The 16059-nt window shown below is 44.2% G+C and overlaps 2 protein-coding genes across 6 annotated transcripts in view; both read left to right on the top strand.

The window, feature by feature from the left end:
• Positions 1 to 5767, top strand: part of LOC120018457 (multidrug resistance-associated protein 5-like) — a 50291-nt gene extending 44524 nt beyond the window's left edge. For 3 of the 4 annotated variants that reach the window (XM_038961673.1, XM_038961672.1, XM_038961671.1), the window contains 8 exons: positions 1112 to 1298; positions 2044 to 2133; positions 2428 to 2617; positions 2877 to 3036; positions 3243 to 3321; positions 3549 to 3662; positions 3822 to 3986; positions 4350 to 5767. In XM_038961673.1, the coding sequence (XP_038817601.1) occupies positions 1112 to 1298; positions 2044 to 2133; positions 2428 to 2617; positions 2877 to 3036; positions 3243 to 3321; positions 3549 to 3662; positions 3822 to 3986; positions 4350 to 4451 (1087 nt within the window). In that variant the 3' untranslated portion in view covers positions 4452 to 5767. The remainder of the gene's footprint in view (positions 1 to 1111; positions 1299 to 2043; positions 2134 to 2427; positions 2618 to 2876; positions 3037 to 3242; positions 3322 to 3548; positions 3663 to 3821; positions 3987 to 4349) is intronic. The other variant, XR_005472224.1, reaches the window with a different exon arrangement.
• Positions 5768 to 13666: 7899 nt separating this feature from the next.
• rnpepl1 (arginyl aminopeptidase like 1) overlaps positions 13667 to 16059 on the top strand; it is a 29234-nt gene continuing 26841 nt past the window's right edge. The window contains exon 1 of one of the 2 annotated variants that reach the window (XR_005472223.1): positions 13667 to 14962. Coding sequence is in view for 1 of the 2 variants with exons in the window: in XM_038961670.1 (XP_038817598.1) it covers positions 14501 to 14962 (462 nt within the window). In the remaining variant the exon portion in view is untranslated. The remainder of the gene's footprint in view (positions 14963 to 16059) is intronic. The other variant, XM_038961670.1, reaches the window with a different exon arrangement.

Raw genomic sequence — 16059 nt, 5'->3', positions numbered from 1 at the left:
GCATCTCAGTTCAGCCACTACCTTGACATTTGCGAAGGACAGAACAACCGTTCTGTTCAGAAACACAGTTCTTCCACTGTTCTGAGTGGCGATGTGGGTCTTGGCAGTTCCTGCATCAATTGCTCCTGTGGAGCTTGTGTTCAACCATACTGCTCTGAAGGTTGCACTTGTCGTTATTGTATAGTCACAATACAACTTTTTGGATCGTTTTTTGTTGTTGTTGGAAACTTAAGAGCCTTTAGACTAAAATTATTGCCATTGGTGCCATTTGTATTGCCTTTCTATCAGTACTAGTAATAAAAAATAAAAAATCTAACATGATCTTTGACTCAAGTTTGTTATATAGTGTACTAGTAGTGTAAGAAAAACAGGAAATAAAAAAATTGCATTAAAATTGGCATAAAACACTTGAGTTGATTACTCGGAACTCAAAATTAGGGAATTGTGACTTGACTCGACCTGAGCTGTGGAACTTTACTTGAGACTTGCCCATTATTACTTGGGACTTGAATTAAGACTCGAAGGTTAAAACTTGAGACTTGCTTAGGACTTGCAAAATTGTGACTTGGTCCCATCCCTGCTTCATACTGGGTGCTGAGACATAAAAATTGTGTCCACGAGTTAATCTGACTCAGGGGAGAAGTTAAAGGTCAGTGTGGGGTGAGTGGAAGCTGATCCTAGATCTGTACTGGAAAACATGCTCCACCAAACCCCTCGGATCAATCTCGTTAAAGATGCACTATGGAAGTTTAGTCTATAATTGTTCACGTCACATGTTCGCTTGAATGTTGTCTCTGTGGTTCATATATGTTGTCATATTAATCCATTTATTATCTCATGAAATCACACAAATCCTTAGTTCTAGGCAAACCGATATGCCTTTGTTCGTGAGTATGGGGAGGCTTTTCTCTTTCTGTACAGTGAGGTCCTTTATGTCTCTTCTGTCCATTTAGGGCATCAGTTTTGGCTCAAGAGCACCCCCAGAGACAAAGTTCTACAATAGCCCTTTTTAAGTATCCTAGTTCCTTGATGACTAAAGCAAGAAACCAAGCATCCAAAAGTTTAACTTTTTCTCAAGGTTCCCATCTGTCTGTCTGGTTGTGGTCTCCAGGTATCAGGATCTCCTGGATCAGAACCAGGCTCCTTTCTACCTGTTCAGCTGTGCCATGCGCTGGCTGGCCGTGCGGCTGGACGTCATCAGTGTGGCTCTGATCAGCATCACAGCGCTCATGATAGTCCTCATGCATGGCCAGATCCCTACGGCCTACGCCGGCTTGGCCATCTCCTACGCCGTGCAGGTCAGTGCTCCTCCTATTAACAAATCTGTCACTACGGGAGGGGGGAATCTTAACTTTCACTTAAATTCGTTAGATGCCAGCTATCTAAAAATCAATGGGGAATGATGGGGGCATCCATACAATTTTCCCAATTTCATGGCCAAATCAACTGAAATAATGTTCGGTTTGACGTTACTTAAAGGTGATTTGGTATTCCCCCCTATTCTTTTTTACATTGCCCTGATGCCCTTATCACTTTATACACATGATGTGGCTCAGTTGGTAACCGCTTGGTACCAGCAATGCTTAGGTTGTACATTAAATTCATGCAGGGATCACATTTACAGTACAGTATGCAGTACATTCACTGTACTGTAAATGGTTTAGGGTAAAAGTGTCTGCTTAAGTGGCAGATATATTATAAAATACATGCTTTTCTCTTACCATCACAGCTCTCCTCTGCCTTCTTCCCATCACTTTTCTCTTCACTTACCGGTATTACTCCCCTTGTCTATCCCCCGTACTCTCTGTTACTTCCTCTCATCTCCTCTGTTTCTGTCACTCCACTTTCCCTTCCACTCCTCCCTCGTCTTTCCCTTGATTGGTTGTTATATATCTAAACAGCTGCGTAGATCCATTATATGAAATGACAAATTATATTATACATACTTGGTTAAAAGAGGAGTTACACGGTTACAGTAGTATAGATGACATTAATGCATTTAATTTGATAAATGTCTTATTCCTCTCCCCCTCTTTCTCTCAGCTCACAGGGCTGTTCCAGTTCACAGTCAGACTAGCCTCTGAAACCGAGGCTCGCTTCACTTCTGTGGAGAGAATTCACCACTACATTGAGGTTACTGCACTACAAATACATGGCACTGCACTCTCACTGCATATGTTGTCTCACTACCACTGTGAGCTGCTGCGTGTTTTCGTCATTCTAAAACTAGGAAACCCTAAGAAGACACATCTTATAGCTGAGGCCTAGAGTTTCAGAGTTATTTTTACTGCACTTTTTTTTAACGCATTTTGGGCTGCAATGTATACACCCGAAAGCAATGTATAGCACCCGAAAGGTGCGAAAGAAATGAAGTGCAGTATTATTATTATAATGAACCCTAAAGCGGTCTCTCCTGCCTTCCCCCAGTCTCTAGCGCTGGAGGCCCCGGCCCGCATCAAGAACAAGGCACCCCCGCCAGACTGGCCGCAGGAGGGCGAGGTGGTGTTTGACGGGACGGAGATGAGGTACAGAGACAACTTGCCGCTTGTTCTCAAGAAGGTGTCCTGCACCATCCGTCCCAAGGAGAAGATTGGCATAGTGGGCCGGACGGGCTCAGGTCAGTGGAAACAGTCAGTGAAACATCTCTCGAAGCCGTGCGCTGTTTGATCATGTATCTGAAAATCCTACTTATACATCATATCATTTGTGTTATATATCCAGGACCGAGGTCAATTTCACTTAATTCCTATTGAAACCTACATTTCACATTTTTAAATGTCGTTTTAGCTAGCTCTTGTATTTATTTTATGGCTCGCGATTGTTACATCATTCTAATTTTACAGAGTATGTCCCCCCCTGCCCTGCTCTGTCCCCAGGGAAGTCTTCTCTGGGTGTAGTTCTGTTCCGTCTGGTGGAGCCCTGTGGCGGCTCCATCACGATGGACGGCATCAACATCTGCGACATCGGCCTGGCCGACCTCCGCAGCAAGCTGTCCATTATCCCTCAGGAGCCTGTGCTGTTCAGCGGCACAGTCAGGTGGGCACGCCACTCAAACGCATCACTGTACTATTGTGACTGTAAATGAACACTGTCACTCGCCTGGTGGTCCCAGATGTGGTTTTGCTGAGTTGGCACAAGGGATTTTTTCCTTTAGTCCCATCCACTGATAAATGTATTCTGGTGACTGTCGATGTTACTTAAAGTTGTCTTGAAGTTGTCCTTGTCCTGTATCCACCCCCCAGGTCAAACCTGGACCCTTTTAACCAATACGCCGAGGAGCTGATCTGGGACGCTCTGGAGCGGACACACATGAAAGAGTGTGTGAGTATCCGGAACTCGGTTGTCCAGAGTAAGAGACTACACGAGAGAGTATGCTCATACTAGATGACTGGTTTTTAGAAAGATGCTTGTGTGCCAGTAGGTGGGGTGGAGTTATGGGCACAGAGGCTCAGAAGGGAAGAGGTAACACAGGACTGAGAAATGAGATCCATGTTTAATTTCCTGTCTTTGACTCAGTACTCACTCCCTCTCTCTGTCCATCCCTCCAGGTGTCTCAGCTGCCCCTGAAGCTGGAGTCAGAGGTGGTGGAGAACGGAGAGAACTTCTCCATGGGAGAGAGACAGCTGCTCTGTGTTGCTAGAGTCCTACTCAGACAGTGCAAGGTACCCTTCAAAATGGGAATTGAGAGAATTGTAATTTTCATGTGTGTTGACGTCCAATCGTTTTCTGGGTAGTCAACCTTGTGGGTAGAAAGAGAACTTTAGTCTTCTATGGTCACAGCACTTTTCTAACTTAGCTCTCGGTGCCCCCTCCCCTCTCAGGTCTTGATCTTGGACGAGGCAACGGCAGCAATGGACTCGGAGACGGATTCTCTGATCCAGGAGACAATCCGCAATGCCTTTCAGGACTGCACCACCCTGACCATAGCCCACCGGCTGCACACCGTACTCAACTGTGACCGCATCATGGTGCTCAACCAGGGACAGGTACACACAACACAAGCTCATCTATTGTACACTCACTCGCCTAGTACTATTTGTGTAGCGGAACTAGCTAGCTAGTGAGTCCAGAAGCTGTGTTGCCCTGTAGCTCAACAAGAAATGGTTTTTGTAGGTGCAGGAAGCTGCTTTGTGGTCGCAAAGTTGTTTTAAACAAGGGTTCGAATCTCGGGTCGGTCATACAGAGACGGAAAATGAGGTTGCATACATTCACATTTCTTGTCTCTACAACAGGCTAATGGGCTTGGAAGGCTTTTAGGTCTTACTAAATCAACATTTATGTAGTGATACCCCATATTTATGCTCCAAGGAATCCCTAAAGCCTTGTTTTGTTTTGTCCATTTCATTTAGGTGGTGGAGTTTGACGAGCCGTCCATCCTGCTGGCCAATGAGAACTCTCGATTCTGTTCCATGCTGGCTGCCGTGGAGAACAAGATCTCTGTGAAAGGCTAAAATGGGTACAGGAGGCACAGACGTGCCCTGGAGATGAGGAGAGGGGAGGACGCTCCCAAAGGGGTCCAGCCATCCGACCGCTCCCTCCGTGGTCTCACCCTCTTCCTCTGCTTACCCACCCTGAGTTTACCGCTCAGCCTGTAGAGGGGTGCAGCATCGGACCATGGAATTAGAATTCTACTGTTGCATCATGTCCTTGGTATAAGGCAAGGGCTGCCCCGAGGAGATGCTTGCTCAGAAGCCATTTCAGCTGGAATGGTCAGGGAACCACTGATACTGTACTGTCTTTAGTAATATATAAGAAATAAAGCTTTATGTGTAGCTATATTCATAGCATAACTGGTCTGTTTTATAGAATATATCTATATATACATATATTTACAGTGGTAAAATATGCTTTATTTTCTACTGACTCTGTATGTACAACGTAGTTGTATGAAATGTATTATTGTATATTCACTCGTGTTTTACCATCATTGCTGTCTAACTTTGCTGTTGATTTTTTTTGCGGCTTGAAACATCTGTAATCCTTTCTCTTGTGACTTGAACCCATGAGCCCTTAAACCCTGGACCCTGGCACAAGTGGTGGATCTGGGGCCTAGTGGGACATAAGACTCTACTAGGAGGGAAATGGTGCTGCTCAGTGTTTTCACTGGGCAATCAAAAGGACATGCTTCAAGGTAGAAATAACCCTGCTTAAAGGTAGAGGGTATCACCCCTTCTTAAAGGCCTTGTATGTCTACAGCCTAGTCCCTCTCTTAACTCTCTTTCTTCTGACTTTTTATTATCATGATTCTTTTGATTGCTGTTAACTTCAGTTTGTTGTTACTGTTTGTCACAGCCCTTTTGCACTGATGGTGAAGCTACAGGGGGTCGCCAGTGCCATCTGCTGTTGGGGAGGGGAGGTCCTGCGACTGTTCTACATTATTATTATGGTGACATAAAAGATGCCTGTTGAGCACAAGGTCTTTGTGATTTGAACAAGATTGCATTCTCTTTGCCCTGACCCAGTGAATCTTTTATGTGTGTGTTGTCAATCCGCTCATTGACACTGTTTGGACCAGAACCACACAGATTATAACACTCCTGCACTGGGTGTAGTAGGGAACCTCTATCCTGTCTTTGCAGTATTGAGGTGATGCTCATACTGTAACTACGAATAACCTCGGCAAGCCTTGCAGAATGTGTGTCGTTATGTCATTTCTATTACTTTTTATAGCCTTAGCATGACTTCATTATTGCCTTGTTAACAGGGTAGGATGAAGTGGAAAGGGATCGCTTTTAAATATTCTGTCAATAAAACTATTTTAGGTTTACCTGTGTGTTCTTTGTCAGTGTTGTTGATGGGTGAGGGAGAAAAGGAGAAAACATTTTTTGGGGTGGTTGTTTACAAGTGGCAGCAACATGCTGAATTGAGATCAGCGTATGGGAGGGTCAGAATTCCAGTCGGGATCAGAACTGGGAATTTGCAGCCAGAATTTCAGATTCCCGAGACATGTTGAGCAAGATAGTGGTCCTGGGGAAGAATAGCAACACACTTACATTTGAATATTGAAATTTGCAATACTTAAACAAAGAATATCTGGGAATGTGGGAGAGGGGTGTTAGGCTATGCTTGATGAAGGGAGAACATAAGATATACAATAAGAGGCGAATCCAGGTCCTTCCAGATTGAATACTGGCCTACCCAATCAGGGGGTCTTAAAATAAATATATTGACACAGTAAAAGTTTAAAGTTTGGACACACCTACTCAAATTTTTTTGTTCTTTTTACTAGTGAAAAAATCAAAACTATGACATAACACATGGAATCATGTAGTAACTAAAAATGTGTTAAACAAATCTAAATATATTTGAGATAGTTCAAAATAGCAACCTTGATGACAGCTTTGCACAATCTTGGCATTCTCTCAACCAGCTTCATGAGGTAGTCACCTGGAATGCATTTCAATTAACAGGTGTGCCTTGTTAAAAGTACATTTCTGGAATTTCTTTCCTTAATGCGTTTGAGCCAATCAGTTGTGTTGTGACAAGGTAGGGGTGGTATACAGAAGATGACCCTATTTGGTGAAAGACCAAGTCCATATTATGGCAAGAACAGCTCAAATAAGCAAAGAGAAACGAAAGTCCATCATTACTTTAAGACATGAATGTCAGTCAATCCGCAAAATGTCAAGAACTTTGAACGTTTCTTCAAGTGCAGTCGCAAAAACCATCAAGCGCTATGATGAAACTGGCTCTCATGAGGACCGCCACAGGAAAGGAAGACCCAGAGTTACCTCTGCTTCAGAGGATAAGTTCATTAGAGTTACCAGCCTTAGAAATTGCAGCCCAAATAAATGCTTCACAGAGTGCAAGTAACAGACACATCTCAACATCAACTGTTCGGAGACCGCGTGAATCAGGTGTTCATGGTCGAATTTCTGCAAATAAACCACTACTAAAGGACACCAATAAGAAGAGACTTGCTTGGGCCAAGAAACACGAGCAATGGACATTAGAACGGTGAAAATCTGTCCTTTTCTCTGAGTCCAAATTTGCGATTTTTGGTTCCAACCACCGTGTCTTTCTGAGACGCAGAGTAGGTTAATGGATGATCTCCACATGGAGGAGGATGTGTAACGGTGCTTTGCTGGTGGCACTGTCTGTGATTTATTTAGAATTCAAGGCACACTTAACCAGCATGGCTACCACATCATTCTGCAGCGGTACGCCATCTCATCTGGTTTGTGCTTAGTGAGACTATGATTTGTTTTTCAACAGGACAATGACCCAACACACCTCCAGGCTGTGTAAGGGCTATTTGACATGGAAGGAGAGTGATGGAGTGCTGCATCAGATGACCTGGGCTCCACAATCACCTGACCTCAACCCAATTGAGATGGTTTGGGATTAGTTGGACCGCAGAGTGAAGGAAAAGCGTCCAACAAGTGCTCAGCATATATGGGAACTCCAGGAAACGAGCATGCCCCATCCACATCGACGGGGCTGCAGTGGAGCAGTGCGAGAGCTTCAAGTTTCTCTAAGGGCTTAAAATGGTCCACACATTCACAGTCATGAAGGTGTGACAGCGCCTCTTTCTCCTCAAGACGTTCTACAGCTGCACCACTGTTAGCATCTTGACTGGCTGCATCACTACTTGGTATGGCAACTGCCCCGTCCTCGATCGTATAACGCTACAGAGGGTGGTGATGCACACTCACACAGACACTCCAATACACAGACATTTGCTCACACACACATAACATGCACACACATTAATACTGACAACACAAATGCACACACACAATCATTAGCTATATTCAATCAAATTCCCGAGTTGATTTAAAACCTATGTTTATCCCATTATGATGGTTGGTGTCTTAATGAATTTCTCCAAAATCATGTGACATAAAACATTACTTTTCTGTCCTTGCATTTACAGTGGGGCAAAAAAAGTATTTAGTCAGCCACCAATTGTGCAAGTTCTCCCACTTAAAAAGATGAGAGAGGCCGGTAATTTTCATCATAGGTACACTTCAACTATGACAGACAAAATGAGAAAAAAAATCCAGAAAATCACATTGTAGGATTTTTAATAAATCTATTTGCAAATTATGGTGGAAAATAAGTATTTGGTCAATAACAAAAGTTGATCTCAATACTTTGTTATATACCCTTTGTTGGCAATGACAGAGGTCAAAGTTTTCTGTAAGTCTTCACACACTGTTGCTGGTATTTTGGCCCATTCCTCCATGCAGATCTCCTCTAGAGCAGTGATGTTTTGGGGCTGTTGCTGGGCAACACGGACTTTCAACTCCCTCCAAAGATTTTCTATGGGGTTGAGATCTGGAGACTGGCTAGGCCACTCCAGGACCTTGAAATGCTTCTTACGAAGCCACTCCGTTGCCCGGGCGGTGTGTTTGGGATCATTGTCATGCTGAAAGACCCAGCCACGTTTCATCTTCAATGCCCTTGCTGATGGAAGGAGGTTTTCACTCAAAATCTCACGATACATGGCCCCATTCATTCTGTCCTTTACACAGATCAGCCGTCCTGGTCCCTTTGCAGAAAAACAGCCCCAAACCATGATGTTTCCACCCCCATGCTTCACAGTAGGTATGGTGTTCTTTGGATGCAACTCAGCATTCTTTGTCCTCCAAACACGACGAGTTGAGTTTTTACCAAAAAGTTCTATTTTGGTTTCATCTGACCATATGACATTCTCCCAATCTTCTTCTGGATGATCCAAATGCTCTCTAGCAAACTTCAGACGGGCCTGGACATGTACTGGCTTAAGCATGGGGACACGTCTGGCACTGCAGGATTTGAGTCCCTGGCGGCGTAGTGTGTTACTGATGGTAGGCTTTGTTACTTTGGTCCCAGCTCACTGCAGGTCATTCACTAGGTCCCCCCGTGTGGTTCTGGGATTTTTGCTCACAGTTCTTGTGATCATTTTGACCCCAGGGGGTGAGATCTTGCATGGAGCCCCAGATCGAGGGAGATTATCAGTGGTCTTGTATGTCTTCCATTTCCTAATAATTGCTCCCACAGTTGATTTCTTCAAACCAAGCTGCTTACCTATTGCAGATTCAGTCTTCCCAGCCTGGTGCAGGTCTACAATTTTGTTTCTGGTGTCCTTTGACAGCTCTTTGGTCTTGGCCATAGTGGAGTTTGGAGTGTGACTGTTTGAGGTTGTGGACAGGTGTCTTTTATACTGATAACAAGTTCAAACAGGTGCCATTAATACAGGTAACGAGTGGAGGACAGAGGAGCCTCTTAAAGAAGAAGTTACAGGTCTGTGAGAGCCAGAAATCTTGCTTGTTTGTAGGTGACCAAATACTTATTTTCCACCATAATTTGCAAATAAATTCATTAAAAATCCTACAATGTGATTTTCTGGATTTTTTTTTCTCATTTTGTCTGTCATGGTTGAAGTGTACCTATGATGAAAATTACAGGCCTCTCTCATCTTTTTAAGTGGGAGAACTTGCACAATTGGTGGCTGACTAAATACTTTTTTGCCCCACTGTACGTCAGTGTAAGATGGCATTATATCATATATCAAGCATTAATCAGTTAAATAAGATATTGAACTTGAACCCTGTAAGAATCCTGGATCTAGCTGATGGACAGTTTTTTGTTTAGAGATCTCAGAAATGCAGTGTAACTAGATAACATTGTGTCTCCTTATGTTACAGGGTGAGAAAACGTTAATGGGCATACAAATCCAAAATAATAAATGTGATTGCAAAATTGAATGCTTCTAACCGAAAGAATCAAATCGTATTTGTCACACGCTCCGAATACAACATTTCACCTTACAGTGAAATGCTTACAAGTCCTTAACCAACAATGCAGTTAAGGAACATTTTTTTAAAGTATTTACTAAAATAAACTGAAGTAAAAAATAAATCAAATTAAAAATAAGAAAAATAACAAATAATTAAGGAGCAACAATAAAATAACAGTAGCGAGGCTATATACAGGGGTACCGGTACAGAGTCAATGTGTGGGGGCACCGGTTAGTCGAGGTAATTGAGGTAATATGTACATGTAGGTAGAGGTAAAGTGACTATGCATGGATAATAAACAGAAAGTAGCAGCAGCGTAAAAATGGGGGGTGGGGGGGGCAATGCAAATAGTCCAGGTAGCCATTTGATTAGCTGTTCAGGAGTCTCATGGCTTGGGGGTAGAAGCTGTTAAGAAGCCTTTTGGACCTAGGCTTGCCGTGCGGTAGCAGAGAGAACAGTCTATGACTAGGGTGGCTGGAGTCTTTGGCAATTTTTTGGGCCTTCATCTGACACCGCCTGGTATAGAGGTCCTGAATGGCAGGAAGCTTGGCCCCACTCACCTTACCTTGATGCTTAAAAGATAAATTGATACTGTCATTAATGTGGTTCTTTAATAATTATGCATAATACTTGTTGGATGTGCATTTGGTGTCCAGCTGATTAGTTACGCCATATTTTCACACATCATCATTTGATCTATCAAGGAATTTTCCTAAATCAAGTGATGAACAGCTGTTGTGATAGTGCATGCAATGCAACAAAAGCCCAAGTGCTGGAAGAAATATTTTGCGAGGAATGCCCAGAATATTTGGTGCCTCATTCCTTATGCCGGTGAAGACAGTTGTGCCTGTATCCATGTTTGATGTATACTGAACAAAAATATAAACACAACATGCAACAATTTCAACAATTGTACTGAGTTCTTATGAGGACATCAGTCAATTAAAATAAATTCATTAGGCCCTAATCTATGGATTTCACATGACCGTGCAGGGGTGCAGCCATGGATGGGTATAGGGTATAGGTAGGCCCACCCACTTGGGAGGTCCTGGGCTGGCGTGGTTACACATGATCTGCGGTGTTGAGGGCAGTTGTACATACTGCCAACGATGTTGGCATTGTGTTGTGTGACAAAACTGCTTAAGTGGCCTTTTATTGTCCCAAGCACAAGGTACACCTGTGTAATGATCATGCTGTTAAATCAGCTCTTGAGATGCCACACCTGTCAGGTGGATAGATCTTGGCAAATGAGAAATGCTCACAAACAGGGATGCAAAAGAATGTGTGCAAAACTTGAGATAAATATCAATCAAATGTATTTATAAAGCCCTTCTTACATCAGCAGATGTCACATAGTGCTGTATAGAAACCCAGCCAAAAACCCCAAACAGCAAACAATGCAGGTGTAGAAGCACGGTGGCTAGGAAAAACTCCCTGGAAAGGCCAGAACCTAGGAAGAAACCTAGAGAGGAACCAGGCTATGAGGGGTGGCCAGTCCTTTTCTGGCTGTGCCGGGTGGAGATTATAACAGAACATGGCCAAGATGTTCAAATGTTCATAGATGACCAGCAGGGTCAAATAATAATAATCACAGTGGTTGTAGAGGGTGCAACAGGTCAGTGCCTCAGGAGTAAATGTCAGTTGGCTTTTCATATCCTATCATTCAGAGTATCTTTACCGCTCCTGCTGTCTCTAGAGAGTTAAAAACAGCAGGTCTGGGACAAGGTAGCACGTCCAGTGAACAGGTCAGGGTTCCATAGCCGCAGGCAGAACAGTTGAAAATGGAGCAGCAGCACAACCAGGTGGACAGCAAGGGGTCATCAGGCCAAGTAGTCCTGAGGCATGGTCCTAGGGCTCAGAGAGAGCAAAAACTTAAATTCACACAGGACACGGGATATTTCTGGAGAAATTCTCCAGATATAACAGACTATAACTAGCCCCCCGACATAAACTATTGCAGCATAAATACTGGAGGCTGAGACAGGAGGGGTCGGGAGACACTGTGGCCCCTTCCGACGATACCCCCGGACAGGGCCAAATAGGCAGGATATGACCCCACCCACTTTGCCAAAGCACAGCCCCCACACCACTAGAGGGATATCTATCGCCTCCCGGGTGGCGCAGTGGTCTAGGGCACTGCATCGCAGTGCTAGCTGCGCCACCAGAGTCTCTGGGTTCGCGCCCAGGCTGGGCTGGGTTCGCGCCCAGGCTCTGTCGCAGCCGGCCGCAACCGGGAGGTCCGTGGGGCGACGCACAATTGGCATAGCGTCGTCCGGGTTAGGGAGGGTTTGGCCGGTAGGGATATCCTTGTCTCAGTATGTAAAACATGTAATAAAATGTATGCACTCTACTGTAAGTCGCTCTGGATAAGAGCGTCTGCTAAATGACTAAAATGTATGTAAAATGTAAATATCTTCAACCACCAACTTACTATCCTGAGACAAGGCCGAGTATAGCCCACGAAGATCTCCCCCATGGCACGAACCCAAGGGGGGGGCGCCAACCCAGACAGGAAGATCACGTCAGTGACTCAACCCACTCAAGTGGCACACCCCTCCTAGGGACGGCATGGAAGAGCACCAGTAAGCCAGTGACTCAGCCCCTGTAATAGGGTTTGAGGCAGAGAATCCCAGTGGAGAGAGGGGAACCAGCCAGGCAGAGACAGCAAGGGCGGTTCGTTGCTCCAGTGCCTTTCCGTTCACCTTCACACTCCTGGGTCAGACTACACTCAATCATAGGACCTACTGAAGAGATGAGTCGTCAATAAAGACTTAAAGGTTGAGACCGAGTCTGCGTCTCTCACATGGATAGGCAGACCATTCCATAAAAATGTAGCTCTATAGGAGAAAGCCCTGCCTCCAGCTGCTTGCTTAGAAATTCTAGGGACAGTAAGGAGGCCTGCGTCTTGTGACCGTAGCAAACGTGTAGGTATGTACAGCAGGACCAAATCGTAAAGATAGGTAGGAGCAAGCCCATGTAATGCTTTGTAGGTTTGTAGTAAAACCTTGAAATCAGCCCTAGCCTTAAAAGGACGCCAGTGTAGAGTGGCAAGCACTGGAGTAATATGATCATTTTTTGGGGGTTCTAGTCAAGATTCTAGCAGCCATGTTTAGCACTAACTGAAGTTTATTTAGTGCTTTATCCGGGTAGCCGGAAAGTAGAGCATTGCAGTAGTCTAACATAGAAGTGACAAAAGCATGGATTAATTTTTCTGCATAATTCTTGGACAAAACGTTTCTGATTTTTGCAATGATATAGATGGAAAAAATTCTGTACTTGAAACAGTCTTGATATGTTCGTCAAAAGAGAGATCAGGGCGCCGAGGTCCTTCACAGTTTTATTTGAGACGACTGTACAACCATCATGATTAATTGTCAGATTCAACAGAAGATCTCTTTGTTTCTTGGGACCTAGAACTAGCATCTCTGTTTTGTCCGAGTTTAAAAGTAGAATACGCTTTTTGTGCATATGGAAAATGTCTGGGATCTTTTTTTTCAGCTCATGAAAAATGGGACCAACACTTTACATGTTGCAATTATATTTTTGTTCAGTGTAATTTATCAATATGGTCCATGTGACATTTTAGCTATTGTAATTAGCTGGGACGTCTGAAAGGGGTCTCACATTTCATCACAGCTACAGTAGCAATATCGATACAACAACCTCCATATGTTGTTTGCCTTGAAAATGTTCAAACATGGGTTTGAATGTGGATTGTGGAGAAACTGGGGCATCATCTGGTTCACGTTTGTCGTCATGCGCACCGCGGCATCACACCAGCGGCTTCCCCTCCATCGTCCTCCTGTAGAATTCCGGGTCGGGAACACCCCTCCCCCCGCTTGCCCCCAACAAACCGCTGAGCGCAAGCCAAGGACACCAACAACATATCCAGGGCAACGAGGAAACAATTACGAATAAAGGTTATACTTGTAACTACTCTCAGGGGATGGTGGTTTCCGGCTATGCAAACGGACACCCATTGATACAAAGTATCACATTTACACTATGGCTGTCTACCTTTCTCTGCCATGAGTGTGAAATATGTATCAGTTTCACGCAGTTTCCTGCATAATGCATGTCACTTGTGCAACGCCAATTTGTTTTACATTCAATGACTATTCGCTCCGTGGAAGAAGGCTACCGAAATATATGCGTTTTGTTAACGTCGAGTTAGAGCTGATGCTAAGGCTAATTAGGCTACATGTTGCTATAGGCTATGTATAGGCTACCTTGCTGAGTCCACTCGTCTCTGTAGCGCCCCCCTACATTCTACAGCTCTAAAACTTTCCTGTCTCAAATATTTCCTCCCTGTTTTTTTACTTCCTGTTTTCTACGGGAGTCACATAGCCCAAGCTCCTTTCATTTCAACGTCTCCCCTCTTCTGTATGTTCACCCTTTTCTTTTTATTTATTCGCGCTACATTGTTTCTCACAAGTCTGTCTAACAGGCGCCCAGAATCTTCTCTCTTTGCGTAAGTCTAAGACTTGGAAATGCAGAACTCGTTCAACTTCGGTCCCGATGGATTTTACATATTGTTTTGATGTCCTTTTTCTAAAACACTTTTTTTCTAATGTTTTTTGTTCGTAATGTCACTCTGGAAGTAGTTGCCCAACCAAAGGCCCTTTTCTACAAAGTAACATGTCGGCAGCTAGCTCATTAGCTATGTGGCAGCTACTCTGGAGCTGACATATCTAGCTAATTTGCACATTTTATACGCTTCAACTACGGTTGTTGTTCCTTTTTGCGCGTTCATTTATTCCTCCCTGGAGGTTATAATGGCCCAATTCCAGCGTCCGACACTGTGTTGCTGCCGCAAAGTGCTCACAGTGCCTAGCAAGTCGTGTGAGGGCGGCCAAGGTCTGGGTCAGTGTCGCCTTGTCGACATCGCCTCTGCGTCCAACTTCCACTGCTTCAAGCTTCGCCACTTTCATCTCGACCTCCGCCTCAACTTTGCCGTAAAGGAGATCACTGGGTGGCAAGTCCTGGAACTTGTGGCTATCCAACCAGGAGTGCAGACTTTGGTTTTGGACACTCACCCATCCTTGCTAATTCATTCCATAGACTGCAAGGTGCCTGGCACCACCGGTGCCCAGAACATTTCCCCGTCGCTCACCTACCGGGTAGACCCATTCACAGACTATGGATCTTCGCTGAATATCAGCCTCCCAGCCTATGTGATACGGCCGCATCGGGCTTTCCAGATCACGGTTCGCTACACAACGACAGACGGTCCTGCGGTAAGGTCACTTTAAAGGTTCAGGCTACTGCACAGTCTAGAGCGCACAGTTAAATTTAACTTAGGAGCATTTTTAAACTCTCCATTGTTAAAGTAGTAAGGCTTACTAAGTAAGCAATAGATGTAATTGTATTTTTTTTAACAATTGAATGAGTTTGCCAAGAGTTGAGTTTTCTATTTACTGTGCTTCATTGTCATATTTTAAAGGCGCCCACCAGAGGGCAATGCCGCCCCTAATTTCAACGTATTTTTTGCCCTAGAACGGAAATGCTTGTTTAGGTTCGACTTCCAAAGAATGACGTAGGCTACTTATACATATTCACGAATTGGGGTGGGGAAAGAACTTCATGGTGATTTCCACGTGGAGAAACATCAACAAATAGGGAACTGACAGCTGTCCTGTAGCTAGCTAGCATGCTTAGCTAGCTATCTTCCTAAACTTATCTAGTTAGCCAATATTGTCTATTGTTGTTTTCTTTTTTTTATGACACCGTATTCAAAAGATTATCTATCTGGCTAGGCTGGTTCTGCAGCTGGATTTGTCATAAGCATTTAGCGAAAACTTTGCCATAGATGGAAACCAAACCAGTATATTTAGCTTTGCCATTTATTGTTATCTCCAAAGTATTGGCATATTCCATAAGATGCATGTGTTTTTCTACATTGTAATGGACAAGGCGCCACCTTTAGTAGGTAGACTGCTGGCAGGCTTTTCTGCAGTACAGCAAAGTCAGCCCGTGTTCAGGGTTCTCACAGGGGAAGTGAAATGATAGGCATACAATAACTTTTCTCATGATACACTTTGCAAATGACAGCAAGGGCAGTTCGTCGCTCCAGTGCATTGCCGTTCACTTTGCACCCCTGGGCCAGACTACACTCAATCATAAAGACTCATCTCTTCGGTAGGTCCTAAGTAAAGACTTAATGGTTGAGACCGAGTCTGCGTCTCTCACATGGATAGGCAGACCATTCCATAAAAATGGAGCTCTATAGGAGAAAGCCCTGCCTCCAGCTGTTTGCTTAGAAATGTTTTGCTTCTAGTCAGGATTCTAGCAGCCGTGTTTAGCACTAACTGAATTTTATTTAGTGCTTTATCCG

The sequence above is a fragment of the Salvelinus namaycush genome, chromosome 23, assembly GCF_016432855.1.
Source record: "Salvelinus namaycush isolate Seneca chromosome 23, SaNama_1.0, whole genome shotgun sequence".
Taxonomy (NCBI): Eukaryota; Metazoa; Chordata; class Actinopteri; order Salmoniformes; family Salmonidae; genus Salvelinus; species Salvelinus namaycush.
Note: the sequence above shows the minus strand (reverse complement) of the source record. Positions and strands in the feature narration are given on the sequence as shown.